The 25,497-nt window shown below is 40.2% G+C and overlaps 1 protein-coding gene and 2 pseudogenes across 1 annotated transcript; 1 reads left to right on the top strand and 2 right to left on the bottom strand.

Annotated features, from left to right (window-relative positions):
• Nucleotides 1-2,379: 2,379 nt before the first annotated feature.
• Btbd35f15 (BTB domain containing 35, family member 15) lies at nt 2,380-4,339 on the bottom strand. The gene has a single exon (NM_001243015.1). It carries the CDS (start codon nt 4,252-4,254, stop codon nt 2,758-2,760), a length of 1,497 nt encoding a protein of 498 aa, NP_001229944.1. The 5' UTR covers nt 4,255-4,339; the 3' UTR covers nt 2,380-2,757.
• A 207-nt stretch (nt 4,340-4,546) lies between these two features.
• Gm15281 overlaps nt 4,547-25,497 on the top strand; it is a 48,817-nt pseudogene continuing 27,866 nt past the window's right edge.
• On the bottom strand, nt 7,200-8,067 carry Gm15273 (predicted gene 15273; annotated as a pseudogene).

Consider the following 25,497-nt stretch of genomic DNA (forward strand, 5'->3'; position numbering starts at 1 on the left):
GGTCTGGTACACAAATGAGGTCTAGTAACTTAGGGAGGCCTAGAGAATATGGAAGGCCTTGTGACCAAGCAGGTTATGGCTCCCTGGAATACCTGTTAAATTTGAGTGACCTGGGATGCATGGGCGTTCTGAGAAAAACTTGCGGCTTGCTAAGCCCTGGAACCTGGAAAGCTTAGGAGGTGTGATAAGCATTAGAAGCCTGGTGAATAAGGACAGGATTACTAAGCCTGGGGATGCTAGAATCCAAAAATGATGGGGAAAGCCCTGGAGGTCTAGAAGGATTGGGAGGTGTGAAAATACATCAGAGGAGTGTTAAGCCTGTGAGGGCTGGAAAAGGACTGCCAAAGATGAGATGGATCCAAGCATGGGGAAGCCTAGTAAGCAGGAGAGTCCTAGAACCTAGAGAAGACCTGGAAACATAGGAGACCTAGTACAAATAGGGTATCTGATGGACACAAAAGGTCTGGTTAGCTTGAGATTCTTGAAAAAGTTAGGAGGCTCAGTGAGCAAGAGAAGCTTAGTCAGAATTAGGAGGCCTAGTAAACACAGAAATGCTAGAACTCATGGAAGATAGGGAAAGCATGGGAGGTCTAGAACTATTTGGCAAAGTTGAATGCCACGGAGGCCTGGGAAACTTAGGAGGCATGGACAGCATGATTAGCTGAGCAAGAACGGGATGTACTACTAACTATGGAAGACCTAGTAACAAAGAAAGACCTGAAAATCTTGGAAGGACTAGTAAGGATGTGAGTTATGTAAATGTGAGAGGCCTGGTAAGCAAGCATAAAATGCACAGGAAGCATTGGAGATCCAGTAACTAATAGAGTCTTGGATGGCAGGTTAGGCCAGGTGTACAGGGGAAGCCTGGTTAGTATGAGCAGCTTAGTATACATGGAAGCTCTCAAAACCATGAAAAACATAGAAACCACTTGAGGCCTAGTAGCCAAGTGAGGCCTAGTAATCATGTGAGGCCTGGCAAGCAAGTGAGTGCCATTAACCAAGGGAGGCCTGGAGAGTATGGAAGGCTTTGTAATCAGGTGGATCCTAGTACCCTGGTGGCTGGGTGAGTTTGAGAGGGTTGGTAAACACTGGAGATGTGGTAAACGTTTCTAGCTTCCTTAGCCTGGAAGGACTGAAAGGCTTTTGCAGTACCTGGCATGCATGGGAGGCCCAGTAATGGTGGGTAACTGGAATATCCATATGAGCCATGGTGTACATGTGAGTACTAGTAGACATAGGTGAAGCCTAGTCAACTTAGGAGGCATCATGAGCACATGAGGCCTAGTAACCAAGAGAAATAAGGTAAAGACCTTGAAAGGACAACTCTCAGCTTCATCTAGAAAATAAAATGAAAACTCAGGATAGCTAAAACGATCCTGAATTAAAAAGGAACTGCTGGGGACTCCATTCCCAGTTCAAATTAGACTACAAAGCTATAGTAGTAAAATCATCATGGCATTGGCACAGAACCAGCCACATTGAACAAGGGAACTATTTATGGGACTTTCAAAGTTGGATACAGTGAATTTTGTACCATGCCATGGTTGTGAACCTATGAAGACCAAAGGTTGTTAGGTTATGACTTAAAAGTGGTGTGTTCCTGTATCATGTTGACAAGAGGAAGAATTGTGACAGCATCTACAATCATGTGAGAGTCCAGGCTCTGGGAATGCCTGTTGGAGGTTATCTTGATTGCATAAAGTGACTTGGGAAGACCTACCTATCCGGGGTGGCACTATTCCTTGACTCTAATCTTGAACTCTACACAACGGAGAAAGTTATTGATGTACTTGCATTAAGGTGATCTCTTTCTACTGTAGGTGTCATGTGACCAGTTTCTTCAACCTCCTGCCGCAGAAGCCTAGAGACTCAAAGTCTGAGATAATTGAAACTGTTGCCCCTAAGGTGATTTCATAAGGTCTTTTTAAAAACATAAAATCACTGCAACAGTAAAAGAAATTAAGGCAGAGAAATTGATCAGTATACTATGATACAGCTCATACCTTGATAGCAAATGATAGGTATCATGAAGGCCTATTTTCCATTTCCTATCTTGTTTATCCCTTTCAAAAATTGGATTCTTGGTATTTACCCTTACATCAATACATAAATATATTACATAAGTATATATAGTTCTATGTAAATATATTGCATATATAATTCCCTTGCTTATCCAGGATAGGGCATGAAATTTAAGTATAAGATAAATGTCTGTATGTGTGCATATATAGTTAGTTAGACATAGTCAGCAGTAAATGTTTTCCGAACACAAACAACATTATTTAGTTATTTGAAAGCCCATACAGAGAGTAATCTCAAATATTCCCTTTTAACCAATGATTTACGTCTTATAATAATGTCATAATGAATGCATTGGTTCACAACAGTTTCAACAATGGCATGATTTTATTTTGTCTCAATTTTAGCTAGGGCCAAATCTACTTAACAAATTGATTGAGATGTTTTACCTTGCAAATATAGTCTCTTATTTCCATTCCAAGCTTGGATCTCGATGGTAAATTTAAATCAGAAGATTAGGTTTATTTGATTTGACAAATACTTTGTTGGAAGTAAAGGTTTTCTTCAGAAATACATGGAAATAAGGTGATGGAGGGAAGCAGTCACTTCTGGTGGTACTAGACTCCAAAGAATATTGAATTTGTTTTTGGTCTTCTTCACTGTAGTCATTACACAGCCTTCATATTAAATGAACCATTCAATACTTGTAAAATGCTTACAGTCTAATAATTGATAAGATTACTTGTTTTCTGCATTTCCTAGGTTTACAAAAAGGAAATTGCAGAATATACACATAGGGAAGGTTAGAACATCACTATCCAATTTCATTACAATTTGCTCCTCCTTATATTCAAAGGTGAGGATTTTATAACCTGTTGTCTTTCTGAAAGTTACTCTTTTGTTGGAATCAAAACACACCAAAGTTATTCTGAATATGACATTTCGGATATGGTTGTGGCAAGCAGAACCATCACACCTCTGACACCGTTGCCTTAAAATTACACACTGCCTGGTAAAGGTCACACGTAAAGGAAAGCCAAGTCGTCCAACTGACCACTTCCAAGTATATCTTCCATCCTTGGGGATCATTGTACCACACCTCATGGTGCATTCTTCAAGTTCTTGTTCATTGATAACTTGTGGTCCAATTACCCCATATTCTTGTGTTCGCAGCAAAGTCAACCACTGTTGTTTGTAAATGGGTGACAACCATGCCATAGGTATTAGTCGATCTTGTTCAAGAATAGTTGTGGAAGTCAAGTCACAGATAATGTGCTGAAATCTCAGCTTTTTAAACACTGGTTGAAATATTAGTCCTTCTTCACTTTCAAGAAAACTGATGTTATCAACATATGCCATGTGGGTGGAAAGCCAGTTGTTTGCGTGTTGTAAAAGCTGTTTCATGGTTCCGTTCCAGCATGGATTAAGATAAAGGAACATCCATATTTTTAGTGTGGTATATACATCAATCTCCTTTTGCATGACTAGTAAGTCAGAAGACAGTGCTAGAACATACATCAACTTCAAGTCTACTTCCTTGTAAAGTGCCACACTTGGATGTACCATCAAATTGCAAAGAAGCCATTCAAAGCATCTCGTCTTTACAGCTTTTAATCTATAGGTTTCTGCTGCCAAATAATAGGAGCACACAGTGTTCCTGTTGATAGTTTCTTTCATGATTCCTTCACACTGCTGAATTACTCGATCCACCCGAAGCAGGCATGCTGCTGCCAAAACTTGAGGAACTTCCAGAGGTGTTATTGACAAATCCGCATCTGTGTACAAAGCACCAAACACAAAATGCAGAGATCGGGTATCAATATCCTCATTCTTAATGATCAGATTTATAACACCATGGTGTGATTCTCTCCAAGTACCTTTGAGAATGTTAGCAAAGTAGCCTGACTGACATAAAAATACTTTGTGTAAACACCATGTTTTTCCCAGAGCATGGATTTTAATGTCGCTATCATGCCCGTCCAAAAATAAGTTTTGATAAGCATCATTAGATGAGATCTTAACCCTTTTCCAGTAGATGTAGTTGAGAACTTGATGTGGATACATTCCCTGGTTTTGAGGTCCATGAACATTAGAACTTGTTGCCAACTCCTCCAAACTGTTTCTTTTTCGCTTGCGACTGCCAGGAATGTAGCTGGCTCCGGCTATGGCTTCTGGCTGTGGCTCTAACAGACTGGAATCCCTGCATCTCAAGACCCTGCTGACTAAAAGCCCCATTGATGAAAATTCCTAGAACAAGCTCTCGCAGAGGCTTCTTGGTTGAGGCATTGCTGTAGTCTGCCAGTCCTGCCTAGACTTCTCTGTGTTTCTCTACTACAGATTCTGACGTCACAGAGAAGGCAGGGCATTCTTCATTGTCCACATGTGTGTTGCCTGAGCACAGGCCCCGCCTCCTGATAGCAACCCCTCCCTCTCCCTCCTCCTTCCCCTTCCTCCCTTGCACATTTGCCCCACCATCCTCCCATCTCCCTTCCTCCCTCCCTTCCATTATTCCTAAATTCCTTCTTCCTTTCCTTTTCCCATTCTGCTCCTCCTTTCCCCTCACCTCTCCCTTCTCCCACTATTTCTAAATGGGCCACACTATTTTGCTGAAGATGACCTCCATCAAACTGGAGAACCTCGTTCACCTAGTTTTTCAACCTTGCCAGCTGAATTTTCTTTTCCTTAAAGAGAACAACCAGGCCAAATTCATCCTGATGTGTGTTTAAGATTGTACATATTCCAACCCTTGACCCTTGACTATGAGCACTCAAATGTCTGTAGTATTTGAGATAATCACTTACTAACTGCTTTTGCCAATATAAACAGTAAACATTGTTATTGCTAATTTTATTGTTAGCCTCTTTTGATTAGGATTAATGAGAAGTATTTCATGCAAGTAGTTGTATGCCTATATCAACAATTTCTGTGTATGCTTTGCATATATATATATATATATATATATATATTTCTAAAAGTTCCTTATAAATCTAGTTATTTGTTTAACTTGCATATGTATGTGTGTTTTATGGATTTGTTTTACTGATTTGCATTTACATATTAACTTTATATGGACTCCTTACTGTTAATAAATTGCAATCTGTAAGAAGCCAAGTCTAATGTTTAAATATTTCTTTTTATTCCTCTGTGCTGGCAATCCATTCCCAGAGCCTGGCCAGCAAAGTCTATCGAGGCAGAGCAAGGTGAACCAATGCAAGGCACTGCTCCAAGTGTCTGTGAGGTCATAGTTATATTCTTTCTTAACACCACCTCTCCTCTCACAAGTCTGTCTTAACAAAACATCTTCTAACCTGTATCTCCCTCTGTAAAACATCCTCTCAATTGTGTCTACTTCAGCAAATCATCCTGTCACCCATGTGTTGGCCTCAGCCAAACCTTCTTTCATGTGCATCTTCAGTATCAAAGCATCCTTTCACCAGTGTCTGCCTTAGCAAAACATCATTTAACCTTTCTCTCCCAGAGAATCACCATATAATGTACCCGACTTTCCAAAGAAATCAGAAATCTTAAGTTCATAATAGTTTCAAGGGTAATAAAAAGTCACATTCCTTAATTTCTTTGCTTTTAGTCATGCCTAGATGATATCTCAAGAATAATCTGTGAGAAGAGTGAAGGTTTCACCACAATAAATGTTACTAGGAAGTATGATCCTGACAGTGTCAGTATCAGTATTGGCTTGCAGTTGCAACATGAGCGTTTTACCCCACTCAAGGGCCACCTCCTTTTGATAGATTATTATATTGATTCTTTTTTTCTCTAATAGATTCCCAGAAATGCTTAAGTTTTGAAAGTGTTTGTCCTCTCATAAGCCCATTACTTGTACAATCACTAATATGAATATTCAACCTATGAGGAAAATTTAAGTAGAGATAGGGTAGAAAAGCTGGTGGGATGAGGGGATAAACAAAGCTAAGGATATACTTGAAAATCCACATGGAAACTTACTGTTTATAATAAAATTGATAAAGTCTCAAAAGACACATATTTAGCTGGTAGATGGCCTGTATGTCTACATAATACTGCTGCTGAAAATCAAGCGAAAAAAAAAATCCCAATGCCAGGTATGTTCAGGAAGTTCCCAGAAATCTTGAAAATAATACAGGTTCTTCACACTCTTTCTGTTTGCCTACCATGAATATATGATAAGACCCTGCTACAAAAGACAAACCACATCGTGGTTGTAAAATATAGAGAAATTGAGCTGGCATGTAACTGAAAACTTCCTTCCATCTAGTTAGCTTTCATAGTTCTGGATTGTGCTATTCAGGATGCTGGCAGAGTAATGGCATCAACAGAGTTACCCAGATATGAACCTTATGATGTACAATACCAATCTGCCAAGAAAGATGTGTCCAGCTACACAATAGTGACATCACTGTTATAGGGATAGCCAGTGTATCTGTGATTAGATTTGAGGCCAGTTCCACAGGAGGATAGAAAATGCCTTTGGCCCTAGGGGAGAATTTATTACTGTTGTTTATGTAAAGTCTCAAGGTGTCAAGCTCCCTTCTAAGTATCTATGTTTATATCTAGGGGAAATTCTACTTCAAGATTCATTCAGAGAAGCCCTTTTCGCAATAAACTACAGTGAGGAATAATATGCATAACTGCTCAAAGCACGATAATAAGAGATGGCTGAATGGTATTACTATCTTGTTTAGGCATGAACCCTCATGGATCCTCAGAGGAAAAAAAAAGGAGCAGAAAATATATAAAAACTGGACCATAAAGAGGAGGGCTATGGAATCTGTTTTCTTCACTACAGGACCACCAGTGCAGTCACGACTTCCCAACACCTGTGAGTATATGTAAAGTCTACCCATGACTAAAACCTCCTCACAGTAAATAATGGGCCAGGGAAGGACTCTTTCAACTTTTCCCTCCTTTGGTGAAATATTGGTGGGTTCTGAGGGAGAGAGAATCGTTATCTTCCATACATCCAGTGATCCAGATCCAGTGTCCTGCATCTGGCCTCCAAGAAAGAGTTTTGAGCTCATGGTCATACTGATAATCCTAGTTAAACTCTAGGATTCTCAAACACAAACAAACAAAACCAATGTCTGAAACAGAACTAGGGGGATTAAAAGGTTTGTAGAAGTGGGCAGGAGTCTAGATAGGTTAGGGAGATTATAGAAATCTGAATATTATTTATACATGTACAGAATGTCAATGTCACACTTCATGATGGAATTAAATGTTGTTTCGTGGTTGCCACAGGATTCCATTACCCAAGAAGGAAGGCTAAACAAAAGCCTAAGGGCAGCAGAACTGCTTATTGACAATAGTGACGACCTGGATGCTTATAGCTCTTGTCTGCTGAGGAAGAGAACACATCAGTGGCCATCTCATGCTGGAAGTCTAAGGCAACATAGCACAGCTTCTCTCTGATATTAGGCATGATTTCCCTTCCAGCTTTTTGGTGAACTATAGCCACATGTGGTCATGAACTTCATGTAGTAGTCTGTCAGGTACAGGCCAGCTAGGTCCAGACACGGGATGGCACAAGGAGAGCAGAGATATGCACATTATCTCATAGATGTGCACATTCTGTGTGACCCCATCTCTGGGCTCCATCAAAATCGCAGTGGTATGACCAGAGGCCTAGAGGAACAGCACAGACTGGATGGCTACTTACATGGTTGTGGTTTTATAAGTCTCAAAAATGATGTGGGTCATCTTTTCACAGTTGGCCTTAGGGCTCTAGGGGGAATGGTGAGCAGCACAGTGTTCCTTTGGAGGACCACATGCAGTTTGTTGTAGAATGTTTGGTGCCAGATCTTCTCCATATTGAACCAGTTCGTGACAATGTCATGACCAATGGGGGTACTTCAGGATCAGGATGCCTCTCTTGCAATGGGCCTCAGTACCCACAAAGGTGTCCTTCTGTCTCTTACCCACCGTGATGCCCTGGTGCCTAGGGCAACCCCATAATGGAGGGGTAGATGGCCCTGGAGCATCATAACCAGCAAACCAGGCATTTGCCAGACCAGAACCATTGTTGACAAGGAAGGCAGTTAAATCATCATCCAGGGAGAACTGGTGGTCAGTGTGAACCTTTAAGAGAGGAGCTGCTAGAAACCTGTGCTAGTGGGAGGAAACAGACTAGACAGTCTTTATCCATGTTCTCTTTAGGGGAATCTAGGTTGTTTCTGGTTTCTGGCTCTTGTGAACAGAGCAGCAGTGAGCACAGTTGAGGAAATATCTCTTGGGTAGGATGAAGTATCCTTTGGCTATGTGCCCAAGAGTGGCAAACCTCAATTTTGGGTAGATCTTTTCCCATTTTCCAGCGAAACTATCACACAGACTTTCATAGTACCTGTGTAAGTTTCACTCCCACCATTGATGAATGTGCCCCTTACTGTATCCCCAGGATGAGCTGTCCCTTGCGTTGTTGATCTTAGCCATTCTGACAGGTGTAAAATGAAATCTCAAAGTAGTTCTCATTTGCATTTCCCAGATGGCTAAGGATGTTGAACATTTCTTTAAGTGTTTCTCAACTATTTGAGTTTCCTCATTGGAGAATTCTATTTAGATCAACATCAAATTTTTAAGATGGATGATTTGTTTTTCTTGACATCTTCAGTTCTTTATATAGTTTGCATATTAGTCCTCTATCAGATGTGGAGTTGGTGAAAATATTTTCCAATTCTGTAAGCTGCCTTCTTGATGGAGCGATAGTGTCCTTTGCTTTACACAAGCCCTTTTGTTTCATGAGGTACCATTTATTAGTTTTTTTTTTTTTTAAGTCTCACTTCCTGGCCTAAAGGTGTTCTGCTTAGAAAGTCTTCCGTGCCAATGAGTTCAATGCTATTCACCACTTTCTCTTCTATCACACCAGTGTCTCTGGTTTTATGTTTAGGTCTTTGATTTTCTTGTGGGTTTCTTTTTTGGGGGGCAGGATGCTAAGTGGATCTATTTGCATTCCTGTGACCAGCACCATTTGCCAAAGTTGTCCTTTTTGCAGTGTGTATTTCTGACTTCTTTATCAAAAAGAAGGTGCCCATAATTGTAACGATTTCTCTATGTCTACAATTATGTTTCATGTTCAATAAATCTGTCTGGTTTTGTGTCAATATAATTTTGCTTTTATTATTCTAGATTCAAAAACAGAATCCATATGTCTTCAGCATGCAAGAAATACTTCCTCTGTATTATAACTTGAAAGCAGGGATAGGGATACTTCCAGCAGTTCTTTTGTTGTTTGGGATTGTTTTAGCTCTATTGGAATTTTGGTGCTTCCATTTGATGATGCAATTTGTCCTTCCAACATCTGTGAAAATTTTGTGTTGGAATTTTGATGGGAATTACACTGAATCTGTAGATTGCTTTGGCGGGATAGTAATTTTTAGTTTGCTATTTTTATTAATCCATGAATATAGCAGATCTTATCATATTCTGATATCTTCTTCAATTTCACTCTCACTGTCTTGAAAATGTTATCAACACATGTGGTATATATATAGAGTAATTGTCTAATTCTTTTGATATTTCCAATTTGTTGGAGTCCAGGTTTTTCAAATATATTCTTATGGTTAACTGGATTTTCTCAGTGTCTGTTCGATTTATTTCATTTGGATGTACTCTTTTACTGTTAGTTATTTTGGATAAAGATTTGTTGATATTACTGATTTTCTAAATAAACTCTTAGTTTCATTGATTCTTTCTGTTGTGCTCTTTCTTAAACATAATTGATTTCAAACCTGATTTGATTATGTCTACCTTCTAATCTTTTGTTTGCTTTTTAACAAAATTTTTATTTGATATTTTTTCATTTATATTTCAAATGCTATCCAGAAAGTCCCCTATACCCTTCCTCTGTCCTGCTCTCCAACGCACCCACTCCCACTTCCTGGCCCTAGCATTCCCCTGTACTGGGGCATATAATCTTTGCAAGACCAATGACCTCTCCTCCCAATGATGGCCTACTAGGCCATCTTCTGCTACATATGCAGTTAGAGACACAAGCTCAGGGGGTACTGGTTAGTTCATATTGTGGTTCCTCCAATAGGGTTACAGACCCCTTCAGCTCCTTGGGTACTTTCTCTATCTCCTCCACTAAGGGCCCTGTGTTCCATCTAGTAGATAACTCTAAGCATCCACTTCTATATTTGCCAGGTACTGGCATAACCTCACCTATATCAGGGTCATGTCAGCAAAATCTTGCTGGCATACGCAAATAGTGTCTGTGTTTGGTAGCTGATTATGGTATAGATCCTCAGGTGGGGCAGACTCTGATGGTCCTTCCTTCCATGTCAGCAATAAACTTTATCTCTCTAACACCTTCCATGGGTATTTTGTTCCCCATTCTAAAGAGTTGCAAAGTATCCATACTTTGGTCTTCCTTCATCTTGAGTTTCATGTGTTTTGCAAATTATATATTGGGTATTCTAAGTTTCTGGGCTAATAAGAACTTATCAGTGAGTGCATATCATGTGAGTTCTTTTGTGATTGGGTTCTCTCACTCACGATGTTATCCTCCAGATCCATCCATTTGCCTAAGAATTTTATAAATTCATTGTTCTTAATAGCTGAGTACTACTCCAGTGTGTAAATGTATCACATTTTCTGTATCCATTCCTCTGTGGAGGGACATCTGGGTTCTTTCCAGCTTCTGGCTATTACAATTAAATGAATATAGTGGAGCATGTGTTCTTATTGCCACTTGGAACATCTTCTGGGTATGTTCCCAGGAGAGGTATTGCTGGACCTTCTGATAGAACTATGCCCAATTGTCTGAGGAACTGCCACACTGATTTCCAGAGTGGTTGTACAAGTTTGCAGAAATGGAGGAGTGTTCCTCTTTCTCCACATCCTCACCAGCATCTGCTATCAACTGAATTTTTGATCTTAGCCATTCTGATTTGTGTGAGGTTGAATCTCAGGGTTGTTTTGATTTGCATTTCCTTGATGATTAAGGATGTTGAACTTTTTTCAGGTGATTCTCAGTGATTTGGTATTCTTCCGTTGAGAATTCCTTGTTTAGGTATGGGCCACATTTTTTACTGGGGTTATTTGATTTCTCTGGAGTTCCACTGCTTGAGTTCCTTGTATATATTGGATATGAGACCCTATCCCAGATTTAGGATTGGTAAAGATGCTTTCCCAATCTGTTAGAGGCCTTTTTGTCTTCTTGGTAGTATATTTTTTTCTTATAGAAGCTTTGAAATTTTATGAGGTCCCATTTGGGGATTCTCGATTTTTTTCTTTTCTTCTTTTTTTTTTTTTTGGATATTTTCTCCATTTACATTTCAAATGCTATCCCAAAAGTTCCCTATACCCACCCCCGCCCTGCTCTCCTACACACTCACTCCCACTTCTTGACCCTGGCTTTCCCCTGTACTAGAGCATATAAAGTTTGCTAAACCAAGTGTCCTCTCTTCCCAATTATGGCCAACTAGGCCATATTCTGCTACATATACAGCTAGAGACAGGAGTTCTGGGGGTACTGATTAGTTCATATTGTTGTTCTACCTATAGGCTTGCAGACCCCTTCAGCTCTTGGGTATGTTCTCTAGTTCCTATATTGGGGGCCCTGTGTTCCATCCTATAGGTGACTGTGAGCATCCACTTCTGTATTTGCCAGGCACTGGCAAAGCCTCACAGGAGACAGTTATATCAGAGTCCTTTCAGCAAAATCTTGCTGGCATATGCAATAGTGTCTTCATTTTGTGGCTGATTATTGGATGGACCCCCAGGTGGGGCAGTCTCTGGATGGTCAATCCTTTCATCTTAGCTCTAAACGTTGTCTCTGCAATTCCTTCAATGGATACTTTACTCTCTATTCTAGGGAGGAATGAAATATCCATGAATTGTTCTTCCTTCTTGATTTTCTTCTGTTTCGGAAGTTGTATCTTGGTTATTCTAGGTTTCTGGGATAATATCCACTTACCAGTGAGTGCATGTAAAGTAACTTCTTTTGTGATTGGGTTGCCTCACTGAGGATGATATCCTCCAGATACATCCAGTTGCCCAAGAATTTCATAAATTCATTGTTTTTAATAGCTGAGTAGTACTCAAATAACCCCATTAAAAAATGGGGCTCAGAACTGAACAAAGAATTGTCACCTGAGGAATACTGAATGGCAGAGAAGCCATTTCAGTTGTTTCATTTCAACAGTTGTGCCAGCACCAATTGTTGAAAATGCTGTCTTTCTTCCACTGGATGGTTTTATCTCCCTTGTCGAAGATCAAGTGACCATAGGTGTGTGGGTTCATCTCTGGGTCTTCAATTCTATTCCATTGGTCTACTTGTCTGTCTCTATACCAGTACCATGCAGTTTTGTTCACAGTTGCTCTGTAGTACACCTTTAGGTCTGGCATAGTGATTCCACCAGAGGTTCTTTTATCCTTGAGAAGAGTTTTTGCTATCCTAGGTTTTTTGTTATTCCAGATGAATCTGACGATTGCCCTTTCTAATTCGTTGAAGAATTGAGTTGGAATTTTGATGGGGATTGCATTGAATCTGTAGATTGCTTTTGGCAAGATAGTTATTTTTATTATATTGATCCTGCCAATCCATGAGCATGGGAGATCTTTCCATCTTCTGAGATCTTGTTTAATTTCTTTCTTCAGAGACTTGAAGTTCTTGTCATACAGATCTTTCACTTCCTTAGTTAGAGTCACGCCTAGGTATTTTATATTATTTGTGGCTATTGAGAAGGGTGTTGTTTCCCTAATTTCTTTCTCAGCCTGTTTGTCCTTTGTGTAGAGAAAGGCCATTGACTTGTTTGAGTTAATTTTATATCCAGCTACTTCACTGAAGCTGTTTATCAGGCTTAGGAGTTCTCTGGTGGAATTTTTAGGGTCACGTATATATACAATCATGTCATCTACAAAAAGTGATAATTTGACTTCTTCCTTTCCAATTTGTATCCCCTTGATCTCCTTTTGTTGTCTAATTGCTCTGGCTAGGACTTCAAGTACAATGTTAAATAGGTAGGAAGAGAGTGTGCAGCCTTGTCTAGTCCCTGATTTTAGTGGGATTGCTTCAAGCTTCTCACCATTTACTTTGATGCTGGCTACTGTTTTGCTGTAGATTGCTTTTATCATGTTTAGGTATGGGCCTTGAATTCCTGATCTTTCCAAGACTTTTATCATGAATGGGTGTTGGATTTTGTCAAATGCTTTCTCAGCATCTAACGAGATGATCATGTGGTTTTTGTCTTTGAGTTTGTTTATATACTGGATTACATTGATGGATTTCTGTATATTGAACCATCCCTGCATCCCTGGGATGAAACCTACTTGGTCAGGATGGATGATTGTTTTGATGTGTTTTTGGATTCGGTTAGCAAAAACTTTATTGAGGATGTTTGCATCAATATTCATAAGGGATATTGGTCTGAAGTTCTCTATCTTTGTGGGGTCTTTTTGTGGTTTAGGTATCAGAGTAATTGTGGCTTCATAGAATGAGTTGGGTAGAGTACCTTCTGTTTCTATTTTGTGGAATAGTTTGTGAAGAACTGGGATTAGATCTTCTTTGAAGGTCTGATAGAACTCTGCACTAAACCCACCTGGTCCTGGGCTTTTTTTTTTTTTTTTTTTTTTTTTGTTTGGGAGACTATTAATGACTGCTTCTATTTCTTTGGGGGCTATCGGGCTGTTTAGATCATTAACCTGATCTTGATTCAACCTTGGTACCTGGTATCTGTCTAGAAACTTCTCCATTTCATCCAGGTTCTCCAGTTTTGTTGAGTATTGCCTTTTGTAGAAGGATCTGATGGTGTTTTGGATTTCTCCGGGATCTGTTGTTATGTCTCCCTTTTCATTTCTGATTTTGTTAATTAGAATGCTTTCCCTGTGCCCTCTAGTGAGTCTGGCTAAGGGTTTGTTTATCTTGTTGATTTTCTCAAAGAACCAGCTCCTCTTTTGGTTGATTCTCTGAATAGTTCTTCTTGTTTCCACTTGGTTGATTTCACCCCTGAGTTTGATTATTTCCTGCTGTCTACTCTTCTTGGGTGAATTTGATTTCTTTTGTTCTAGAGCTTTTAGGTGTGTTGTCAAGCTGCTAATGTATGCACTCTCTATTTTCATTTTGGAGGCACTCAGAGCTATGAGTTTTCCTCTTAGAAATGCTTTCATTGTGTCCCATAAGTTTGGGTATGTTGTGGCTTCATTTTCATTGAACTCTAAGAAGTCCTTAATTTCTTTCTTTATTCCTTCCTTGACCAAGGTATCATTGAGAAGAGTGTTGTTCAGTTTCCACGTGAATGTTGGCTTTCTATTATTTATTTTGTTATTGAAGATCAACCTTAGTGCATGGTGATCTGATAGGATGCATGGGACAATTTCAATATTTTTGTATCTGTTGAGGCCTGTTTTGTGACCTAGTATGTTGTCAATTTTGGAGAAGGTACCATGAGGTGCTGAGAAGAAGGTATATCCTTTTGTTTTAGGATAAAATGTTCTGTAGATATCTGTCAGATCCATTTGTTTAATAACTTCTGTTAGTTTCACTGTGTCCCTGTTTAGTTTCTGTTTCCATGATCTGTCCATTGGTGAAAGTGGTGTGTTGAAGTCTCCCACTATTATTGTGTGAGGTGCAATGTGTGCTTTGAGATTTACTAAAGTTTCTTTAATGAATGTGGCTGCCCTTGTATTTGGAGCATAGATATTCAGAATTGATAGTTCCACTTGGAGGATTTTAACTATGATGAGAATGAAGTGCCCCTCCTTGTCTTTTTTGATGACTTTGGGTTGGAAGTCAATCGTATCAGATATTAGGATGGCTATCCCAGCTTGTTTCTTCATACCATTTGCTTGAAAATTGTTTTCCAGCCTTTCATTCTGAGGTTGTGTCTACCTTTTTCTCTGAGATGAGTTTCCAGTAAGCGGCAAAATGTTGGGTCTTGTTTGTGTAGCCAGTTTGTTAGTCTATGTCTTTTTATTGGGGAGTTGAGACCATTGATATTAAGAGATATTAAGGAAAAGTGATTGTTGCTTCCTGATAATTTTGTTGTTAAAGTTGGCATTCTGTTCTTGTGGCTGTCTTCTTTTAGGTTTGTTGAGGGATTACCTTCTTGTATTTTCTAGGGCGTTGTTCCTGTTCTTGTATTGGTTTTTATCTGTTATTATCCTTTGAAGGGCTGGATTCGTGGAGAGATAATGTGTGAATTTGGTTTTGTCGTGGAACACTTTGGTTTCTCCACCTATGGTAATTGAGAGTTTGGCTGGGTATAGTAGCCTGGGCTGGAATTTGTGTTCTCTTAGTGTCTGTATAACATCTGTCCAGGCTCTTCTGGCTTTCATAGTCTCTGGTGAAAAATCTGGTGTAATTCTGATAGGCTTGCCTTTATATGTTACTTGACCTTTTTCCCTTACTGCTTTTAATATTCTATCTTTATTTAGTGCATTTGTTGTTCTGATTATTATGTGTCGGGAGGAATTTCTTTTCTGGTCCAGTCTATTTGGGGTTCTGTAGGCTTCTTGTATGTTCATGGGCATCTCTTTCTTTAGATTTGGGAAGTTTTCTTCAAAAATTTTGTTGAAGATATTTGCTGGTCCTTTGAATTGAAAATCTTCATTCTCATCCACTCCTATTATCCATAGGTTTGGTCTTCTTATTGTGTCCTGGATTTCCTGGATATTTTGAGTTAGGATCTTTTTGCATTTTCCATTTTCTTTGATTGTTGTGCCAATGTTCTCTATGGAATCTTCTGCACCTTAGATTCTCTCTTCCACCTCTTGTATTCTGTTGCTGAGGCTTGAATCTATGGTTCCAGTTTTCTTTCCTAGGTTTTCTATCTCCAGTGTTGCCTCTCTTTGATTTTTCTTTATTGTGTCTACTTCCCTTTATAGGTCTAGTATGGTTTTGTTCATTTCCATCACCTGTTTGTATGTTTTTTCCTGTTTTTCTGTAAGGACTTCTACCTGTTTGATTTGTTTTCCTCTTTTTCTTTAAGGACTTGTAACTATTTAGCAGTGTTCTCCTGTATTTCTTTAAGTGAGTTATTAAAGTCCTTCTTGATGTCCTCTACCATCATCATGAGATATGCTTTTAAATCTGGGTCTAGGTTTTCGGGTGTGTTGGGGTGCCCTGGATTGGGTGAAGTGGGAGTGCTGGGTTCTGATGATGGTGAGTGGTCTTGGTTCCTGTTAGTAAGATTCCTACGTTTACCTTTCAAGACCTGGTAATCTCTGGAGTTAGTTGTTATAGTTGACTCTGTTTAGAGATTGTTCTTCTGGTGATTCTGTTACCGTCTATCAGAAGACCTGGGAGACAGATTCTCTCCTCTGAGTTTCAGTGCTCAGAGCACTCTCTGCTGGCAAGCTCTCTTACAGGGAAGGTGCACAGATATCTTGTGTTTTGACCTCTCCTGGCCGAAGAAGAAGGCCCAAAACAGGACCTTTCTCAGAAGCTGTGTTGCTTTGGCAGGTCCCAGAAGCTGTCAGATTCTGTGGTGCAGACTCTCACCTGTGCAGACTAAATTCCTAAGTTCAGCAGAGGCCTGGAACCAAGGTGGCGCCCGCTGCTCCTGAGGCTGAGGCCTTCCGAGCCAGGCAGACACCTGTCCTCTGGTCCGGACGGTGGCCGGCTGTCTGTGGCCCGCAAAGAGTGCTGACTCAGTGGCTCTGTGCCTCTGCCTGTCCCAGAAGCTGTCTGGGTCTGTGGCGCACCCTCTCACCTGTTCAGACTAATTTTTTAAGTTCGGCGGAGTCCGGGAACCAAGGTGGCGACCACTGCTCCTGAGGCTGAGGCCTTCAGAGCCAGGCAGACACCTGTCCTCTGGTCCGGATGGTGGCTGGCTCCTTATTTTCTTTTTCAATGACCTGTCGATTGGTGAGAGTAGACTGTTGAAGTCTCCCACTATTATTGCGTGAAGTTCAATGTGTGTTTTGAGCTTTAGTAAAATTTCTTTTATGGATGTGGGTGCCCTTGCATTTGGGGTATATATGCTCAGAATTGAGACTTTGTTTTTTGGTGGATTTTTTCCTTTGATGGATATGAATTCTTCCTCACTTTTTTTCTACTATTTGTGGCTGAAATATTATTTTTTGGATGTTAGGATGTCTATGATGTAGGCCTGTGTACTGTAAGCTTTCCCTGAAGATCTTTGGCCTAAACAGGTCTGAGGGTTCAGGAGAAGGGGAGAGAATGCTACCAGGAAGGAGGAATTGTCTCTTCTGTTTCCACTAATGCAGCTGTATCCACCACTGCCATCGCTTTTGTTGCTCCAAGATGCTCTATTCTGAGTAATCCCTGGCTGAGCTGGTGGGAGGTTGACTAGCCTGGGAGAGGTGGCGGGGAGCTACTTGTGATATTTTGGGAGAGCAGGTCCTTTCCCTGGTGGTGGTCTTACAACTCTTATGACAGAGGCTCTCTGATAATGACAGAGTAATTCTCACTCCTTTATTTATTCTCAATAGGATTTTTATATACAGTCTTGTGGTGGTTCACAGTATGACAGTAGGTGTTTACTATTGGCTTGGTCTATGAGGTCGGGGATATCTCATCTACATGTGGGAAGGATTGGGGTGCTGTATCTATATGACTGAAAGCCACAAACCTCTCTAAAGCAAGAGTGTGGCTACATGACAGTGTCCTGGTCCTGAAGCAGGCAAAGCTTCTACTGTCCCTTCAGGGTCCCCAGGGCTTTAAACCTTAGCTCAACCTTACCAGGCTTCCTCTCACTGCCCACAGCCACACTCTATACCAGCTTGGTTATTGTGACTGTTTGCTTGCAAAACTTTTTTCCAGCCTTTTACTCTGAGGTTTGTTTGTCACTGAGGTTTATTGTTTATATGAAGCTAAGGGCTATATCCTGCTTATGTATCCAGTCTTTAGCCAGATCCTTTTTATTAGGCAATTGAGTTCATTGATGTTAAGAGATATTAAAGACAGATGATTATTAGTTCCTGATATTTTTGTTGTTGGAGATGGTATTCCGTGTTTATGATTCTCTTCTATTGGGTTTGTTGTGATATGTTTAGTTTCTTATGTTTTCTTGGGTGTAGTTACCCTCCTTGTATTGGAAATTTTGTTTCAGTATCCTCTGTAGGGCTGGATTAGTAAAAAGATGCTATTATTTAAATTTGGTATGGTTTTGGAATATTTTGCAGGGTATATTAGCTTGTGCTGGCATATATGTTCTCTAAGGGTCTGGATGATATCTGTCTAGGATCTTCTAGCTTTTAGAGTCTCTGTTGCGAAGTAAGGTGCAATTCATACAGGTCTGCCTTTATATGTTACTTGGCCTTCCCCCCTTACAGCTTTTAACAGTTTCTGTGCATTTAGTGTTTTGATTATTTTGTGATGAAAGGATTTTCTTTTCTGGTCCAATTAATTTGGTGTTCTCTAGGCTTCTTGTACATTTATGACCATCTCTTCTTTTAGGTTAGGGAAGTTTTCTTCTATGATTTTGTTGAAGATGTTTTCTGGCCCTTTGAGCTCGGATTCTTCACCCTCTTCTATTCCTATTATTTTTAGGTTTGGTCTTTTCATTGTTTCGTGTATTTCCTGGACATTTTGGAGTTGGAACTTTTTTTTTCATTTTTTTATTAGCTATTTACTTCACTTACATTTCAAATGTCATCACAAAGTCCCCTATACAATCCCCCCACCCTGCTCCCCTACCCTCCTACTCCAAATTCTAGGCCCTTGTGTTCCCCTGTACTGGGACATATAAAGTTTGCAAGACCAAGGGGCCTCTCTTCCCATTGATGGCTGACTAGTCCATCTTCTGCTGCATGTGCAGCTAGAGACAAGAGCTCCGGGATACTGGTTAGCTCATATTGTTGTTCTACCCATAGGGTTGCAGACACCTTCAGCTCCTTAGGCACATTCTCTAGCTCCTCCATTGGGTTTGAAGCTTTTTAAACTTTGTATTTTCTATGCCTAGGATTCTCTATTCTATCTCTCATATTCTGTTGGTAATATTTGCATCTGTAACTCCTGATATCTTGTCTAAGTTGTCCATCTCCTGGGTTTCCACATTTTGTTGTTTCCATATTGTTTCTATTTCAAATTATAGTTCTAAGACTGTTTTATTCAACTCCTTTACCTGCTCTCTCATATTTTCCAGTATTTCTTTAAGGGATTTGTTTGTTTCTACCTATTTGCCTTTGTTTTCCTGTTTCTTTAAAGGGAGTTTGTTATATCTTCCTTAAAGGCATCTGTCATCTTCAAAAATGGGAAGTGAGGCCACTATATTGCTTTTCAGTCATGTTAGAGTATCCAGGGATTGCTCTGGTGGAAGAACTGGGTTCTGATTGTGCCAAATTGCATTGGGTTTGCCACATATGATCTTCTGCTTGACTCTGGCCATCTGGTTCACTGGTGTTAACTGGCCCGGGTGTCTCTGATTGTAACTGGTCTCCTTGGAGGCAGAGAGCTCTGTAATCTGAGTTAGGGCTGATCTCCTTGGAGACAGGCAGTGTTGCCTCTGATTAGAGTGGGCCTCCAGTGCCTCTGGTTAGGTTAGACCTTCTGTGTCTCTGGTTACTTCAGAAATCCTGTGCCCCTTTTACTTAAGATGTCCTGTGCCCTTGGTTACTATGGAGCTCCTGGGATGTTTCCAGGCTGTAGTATTTGTGCAGGTATTGGGCCACTGATCTGACCCTGGTGAGCAAAAGGTGCCGAAGGAAAGTGGAGCTTGGGGGTTGAGGTAGAAGTGGGGGGTAAGTCCCCTGTCAGCTGGGCTGTGTACATGTTCCAGCCTGTGTGGAAATTTGAGTAAGAGAGTCCCCTGTTTCTTTCCTTACTTTGGAACTTCTGGGAGGTAACTAGGCTGTTACATTTGGGCAGGTATTGGGCCACTGATCTAGCCTACTTCTTCTTGATGGATCATGTTTTTGATGTGTTCCAAGATTCAGTTTGTGAGTACTTTATTAAGTTTTCTTGCATCAATGTTCATAAAATAAATTGTCCTTAAATTCCTTTTCCTTTTAGTCTTTGTGTGGTTTAGAAATCAGGGTAGCTATGGCTTCATAGAATAAGTTTGGCAATAGACCCTCGGTTTCTATTTTGTGAAATAGTTTGAGGAGTGTTAGAATTAGCTCTTTTTTGAATGTCATATAGAATTGTGCACTAAAACCATAGGGACCTGGGCTTTTTGGTTGAGAGACTTTTGATGACTGCTTCTAATTTTTTAAGGGTTATAGGGCTGTTTATATAGTTTAGCTGATCTTGATTTAACTTTGATATATGATATCTGTCTAGACAATCATCTGTTTCATTAAGGTTTTCCCTTTTGGTTGAATACAGGTTATTCAAGCAAGACCTAATGATTCTTTGAATTTGTTCAGTGTCTTTTGTTAGATCTGCATTTGCATTTCTGATTTTGTTTATTCAGGTATTGTCTCTCTACCTTTTGGTTAGTTTGGATAAAGATTTGGCTAACTTGCTAATTTTCTCAAAGAACCAGCTCTTGGTTTTGTTGATTCTTTGTACTGTTTTATTTGTTTCTAACAGATTGATTTCAGCCCTGATTTTTATTATTTCCTACCCTCTACTTCTGTTATGTGTCCTTGCTTCTTATTTTTTTTCCTACAGCTTTCAGGTGTACTTTTAAATTGCTGGTATGGGAACTTTCTAATTTCTTTATGGAGGCTCATAATATTTTGAACTTTCCTCTTAGCACTGCTTCCATTGGGTCCCATAAATTTGGGTATGTTGTGCCTTCATTTTCATTGAATTCCAGAAATTCTTTGTTTTCTATTTCTTCCCTGACTCAGAGATCATTGTGTTCTGGATAGCCGTGGTAATCTATTTTGATTCTAATTTTGCTGTCCTGGGGGTGTTGCAGATGAGGAGTGAATCATTTATCATAGGTGACTTCTTGTGTCCCTTCTCCCCATTTTAACTGGTAAAATAAAGGGTAGAGCAGGTGACTGGGCAGTAGAAGGGAAGGTGGAGCTGCAAATTTGGGAAAAGAAGGGAGAGAGGAAGGGAGAGACGACTATGGAGGAGGAGGGAGAGGAGTAGGTGCAAAGACAATAGTGCAGAACAATGTGGCCTGGAAAAATCAAAAGTTATAAGGAATCACATACATGGGGAATTTAGTGATGCAGTGATAGATCTGCCCAATCTAGGAATGTAGCTTGTATTCCTATTAATTGAGTTGTGATTTCTTTGCCCTAGCTTTTCTGGGCTGGAGATTTACTAGACATCATTGAGTAGACAGTTGTTCAATTTCCATGAGTGTGTAAATTTTCTCATTGTTTCCGTTGTTGTTGAAGTCCACTTTAATCCATGTGGTCTCATAAGATACAAGGTTTTATTTTAATTTTCTTATATCTGTTGAGGCTTCCTTTGTGACTGACTATATGGTCAATATTGGACGAAGATCCAGGAGGTGCTGAGAATAAGGTATATTCTTTTGTGTTTGGGTGAAATATTCTATAGATGTCTGTCATGTCATTTTGAATCATTATATCTGTTAGTTTTATTATTTCTCTGTTTAGTCTTTATCTGAATGACCTGTCAATTGGTATGAGTGGAGTGTTGAAGTTTCCCAGTAATAATGTGTGGGTATCTATGTATGATTTAAGTTTTAGCAATATTTCCTTTACAAATGTGGGTACCCTTATTTGGGGGGCATAGATGTTCAGAATTGACATATCATTTTGATCCATTTTTTTTCTTTGATGAATATGAAGTATCCTTCCCTCTCTCTTTTGCTTTTCCTTGTGCCTTTTGGTTCATCTTGTTGATAGTCTATTTAATTAGATGCTAAAGTAGCTATATCAGCTTGCTCCTTGGGTCCATTTGTTTGGAAAAAATTAAGCCATTTTCTCTGAGGTAATGTCTATTTTTATGGCTGAGATGTGTTTCTTGTTTGCAGCACAATGATGGATCCTGTTTTCACATTTATATGTTACCTGACCTTTTGCTCTTGCTGCTTTTAATATTCTTTCTTTGTTCTGTAGATTTTGTGTTTTGATTATTATTGTCTGTGAGGGCTTTTTTTTTTCCCCGTCCCATCTAATGGCATTCTATAAGGTGTTATATTTATATGTATCTCTTTCTTTAGGTTGGGAAAGTTTTCTTCTATAATTCTGTTGAGAATATGTTTTTGGACCTTAGAGCTGGGACTCTTCACCTCTTCCATTCCTATTATTCTTATTAATGTTTCTGGATCTGTGGTCTGTATGGTTCAGGAACATCAGGTTTGCTGGAGTTGGGTGGAGACATGTCGGGAGAATGTAGTTCTCCCTTAGATAAGAGGCTGCTCAGGGCAGCTTGGTTTGGCCCAGAGGGCTCTGATAGCAATGAAAATGGGTCAGGGAAGGGAAGCTTTCAGGAATGGTTCAGGAGTCTGATGAAGGTGGGGAGAGGTGGTGGGAGAGTATGAGTCTCTCTCAGATAGCAGGCTGTTCAAGGCAGCTTGGCTTGGCCTATGGGGTTCAGCAAGCAGAGAAGCTGGGTGGAAAAAGTGATGCTATCCTCTATCATCCACGAGTCTGATGAACGTAGAGGAGAGGTGGTAGGAGAATAGAGGTCCCTCAGGAATCACAGGCTGCTCCAGGCAGCTTAGACTGGTTGAGAGGGCTCCCCAATTTGACTTTTGATAAGTTCATACCCAATAACATGGCTGCTCTGGCAAGAGATCATAGCTAAAATTTTTCTGGGTCTATATAATCTGGCTGGAAAGTAGATATTCTAGATTACTGTATGATCTGTCTAGAATATAGACAGGCCCTTACACCTTTAATAGCAAACAATGTAGGTAAGTTTAATTTGTAGAAGGAAACCATTATGTTTGCAAGTGACATTTGATTGAGAGAATGTGGGGAGCGGGTGTGGCGGCAGTCCCAAAGGCGCCAGGGACTGCAGCTAAGTCATATGACTTGCACCTGACTTTCTCATATAAGACACAAACATCTTGAGTGCTGCGCAGGTGTACCAGGATACAGGTGAATCCAATTTGGTGGAGATTTGCCCCTGCTGCCCTGATTAGCTGAAGCCTCGTGACTGGCGAGGGGGCGTGGCCTGCGGTGCGTGGATGAGAGAGAGTATAAAAGGAGTGAGAGGCCCAGGGTTTGGGGAGATATAAACAAGAAGAATCAGGACTGAATAAACTGCTGTTAGAAGGACTGGTGGTCGCGTCGTTCTTGCTGGTCGAGAGCGGGCGCTACAAGAGAAGACTAACAAATTAGAGCAAGGTTTGTCAGAATGACTCAGACAGAAGATACACCCATCTCAGGAGAACAGCACAGGAATGATGTAGCTGCCAGCATCCATGGAGAAGTGGGTACCTGGAAGGAGAGCTGGGGATGGATGGGATGAGAGACAAATGAGACCAAGACAAAGTTTTTGATCAAGGCCCAATGCTTAATTCATAAGTCTTAATTTAAAGGGGGGAACCCATCCCTCACTTTGCCAGAATATCCTCAGGAAAACAACCTCAGCTGATCAGCAGGTAGTGTTTTCTTGCAGGAAGCTGCATATGTGGCAAGACTATAGATATCACCTAGGTTGGAAGACTCCACCCTATATGGGCTAGGCAACTGTGGCAAAACAAGGTCTGATTTAGCCTGCTCAAGGTTGCTGGAAGGGCACAGAAAGAAAGGTAACTTAAGAACATCACAGGGAGAGAGAACAAGCTAGAGCTAGACATAGGTGGTGGTGGTGGTGGTGGTGGTGTTCCTTGTCTTGTTATGTGTGCCTGTGAGGCAATTTTCCCAGGACATTTTTTCAGAGACAGTTTGCAGAGAGAACAAGCTAGACACAGAGGATGACAGGATGAGCCAGAGAATGAGAATTAGCCAGAAGATTAGAACAGACTGCCACCACTGTATGATGCCAAGCAGAGCAACTTATTGAGGAGCTGAGCGAAGTTGAATGAAAACTTTCAGCTTGGAAGATTATACTGTGTGGAGGCTAGAAGCTTCCAAGCCTTGAACAAGAGATAATTATAAAAGAGAAACTGTCTGCCCAAAATGTGCATCTGAAGAGCTTGGGAACGGCTCTCATCTCAGTCCACTATCTGTGGAAATAAAGCAACATTTAAAGTTCATATCATGTAACGGCTTTGGAATAGGCCTCACATTCTAAAAAAGGATAAAATCACCCTGGTATATGGAAAGGTCATTTCAACCTTGGAAAGATTTCTCTTGGCCATGCTTCCAGTTGCCCTACTTCACCCTGCCCTGCAAGCCTAGACCCTGGTGGGAAGTGCATTAGTAGGTAGCTATATGGCTAGACCCAGGCATGCCTGTGTAATTTTACATGCTCAACCCTACAGATTATCACTCAGTTCATTTGTTTTACCTCTGTCCCATAAACACTGTGAGTGGTCTCTGCCATGCAGTGTTTTGGACACTGCAAGGACCAGAGGCAGCAAATGAACAGATCTTATCCTCATGGAGTTCTCAGCCTAGTGTGGGAAATGAGCCATATAGCCATGTAGCTATTAAGTCAGTATGAAATATTTTCATATTGGTAAGTGATGAGAGGGAGGATGACAAGGCCTAGCTTCAAGGAAATGAAATTCCAGGGTGAGCATTCTTTTCAGAGAGTCAGAATAGCCAGGAAAGTTATCAAGGAACCTTTGGGTGTGGAATGAAAACATTCAGGTAGAGTGTGGCCTCCAGCAGCAGTCAAGAGAAATATGCATTCCAGCTAAAGTGATGACAGTTGCTGAGGCTCAGTTGTCAGAGAAGACCTTGCATGCATGAGGAGAAGCAGCTGGGATAGAGGCGTGGCTGGAACTGATGGAGGGAGGCAGAGAACTGTGAGGTGATTTTCTAGAAGTCATAGTGGAGTCATAAAGCTCAAAGCTCTGCAGGTTACAAACTCTACAGGTGAATTTTGCTTTTACCTTGAGTGAGAGAAGGAGATATTTTTGGCATTTATGCAGTTAAGCTTATTATATTTAAATAGGATCACATTAGAAACACTTAACTTGTTTAACAACTGTTTTATTATTAGGCTAATATAATTATTAATGAAATATATAATTACATCTTAGACAGATGTTTTGCTATTGATTGGGGTTAAAATTAATTGTATTTCTTGTGTGTCTCCCAAGTATGTCATGCAATTTGCTATTATTTACTGTGTGCACTCTAATGGAATTTTTCTCAGTTTTCTGGATCTTTTAATGATTTTCTTCAGATAGACTCCAAACGAAAACTGTAGATCACAGTTTCAGGTTTTACTTTCCAGATTTCGTTATCTGATGGTGATGAAATGCCCAATGGATAATAAGAAAGTGATCGAAAACGACAATAAGTCTTTTGTTTTAGGCTTTAGCTGCTTTAAAACTCTCTAGGGAATTTATGTTAGAATTGCGGAGAGTTAAGAAATGGGTTTTTGGTAATGCACCAGTGGGTAGTGAATCTAAGGTTTGTCACATATAAAATACATTTCACTGTTCAAATTGCCTTATGTACAATATAAGGCTTATACTTGAATTCTATCTGAGTAAATTAGATATCCATATATACAGGAAATGTTCAACGTGTGTGTGCAATGTATGACACTATTCCCTACATTCCAAGCTAAACTGATAAAAATGG

The sequence above is a fragment of the Mus musculus genome, chromosome X (genome assembly GCF_000001635.26).
Source record: "Mus musculus strain C57BL/6J chromosome X, GRCm38.p6 C57BL/6J".
Taxonomy (NCBI): Eukaryota; Metazoa; Chordata; class Mammalia; order Rodentia; family Muridae; genus Mus; species Mus musculus.

Bases quoted from the DNA above. Each gene is read 5' to 3' on its own strand.
- Btbd35f15 (NM_001243015.1), bottom strand. From the start codon at position 4,254: ATGGGGCTTTTAGTCAGCAGGGTCTTGAGATGCAGGGATTCCAGTCTG.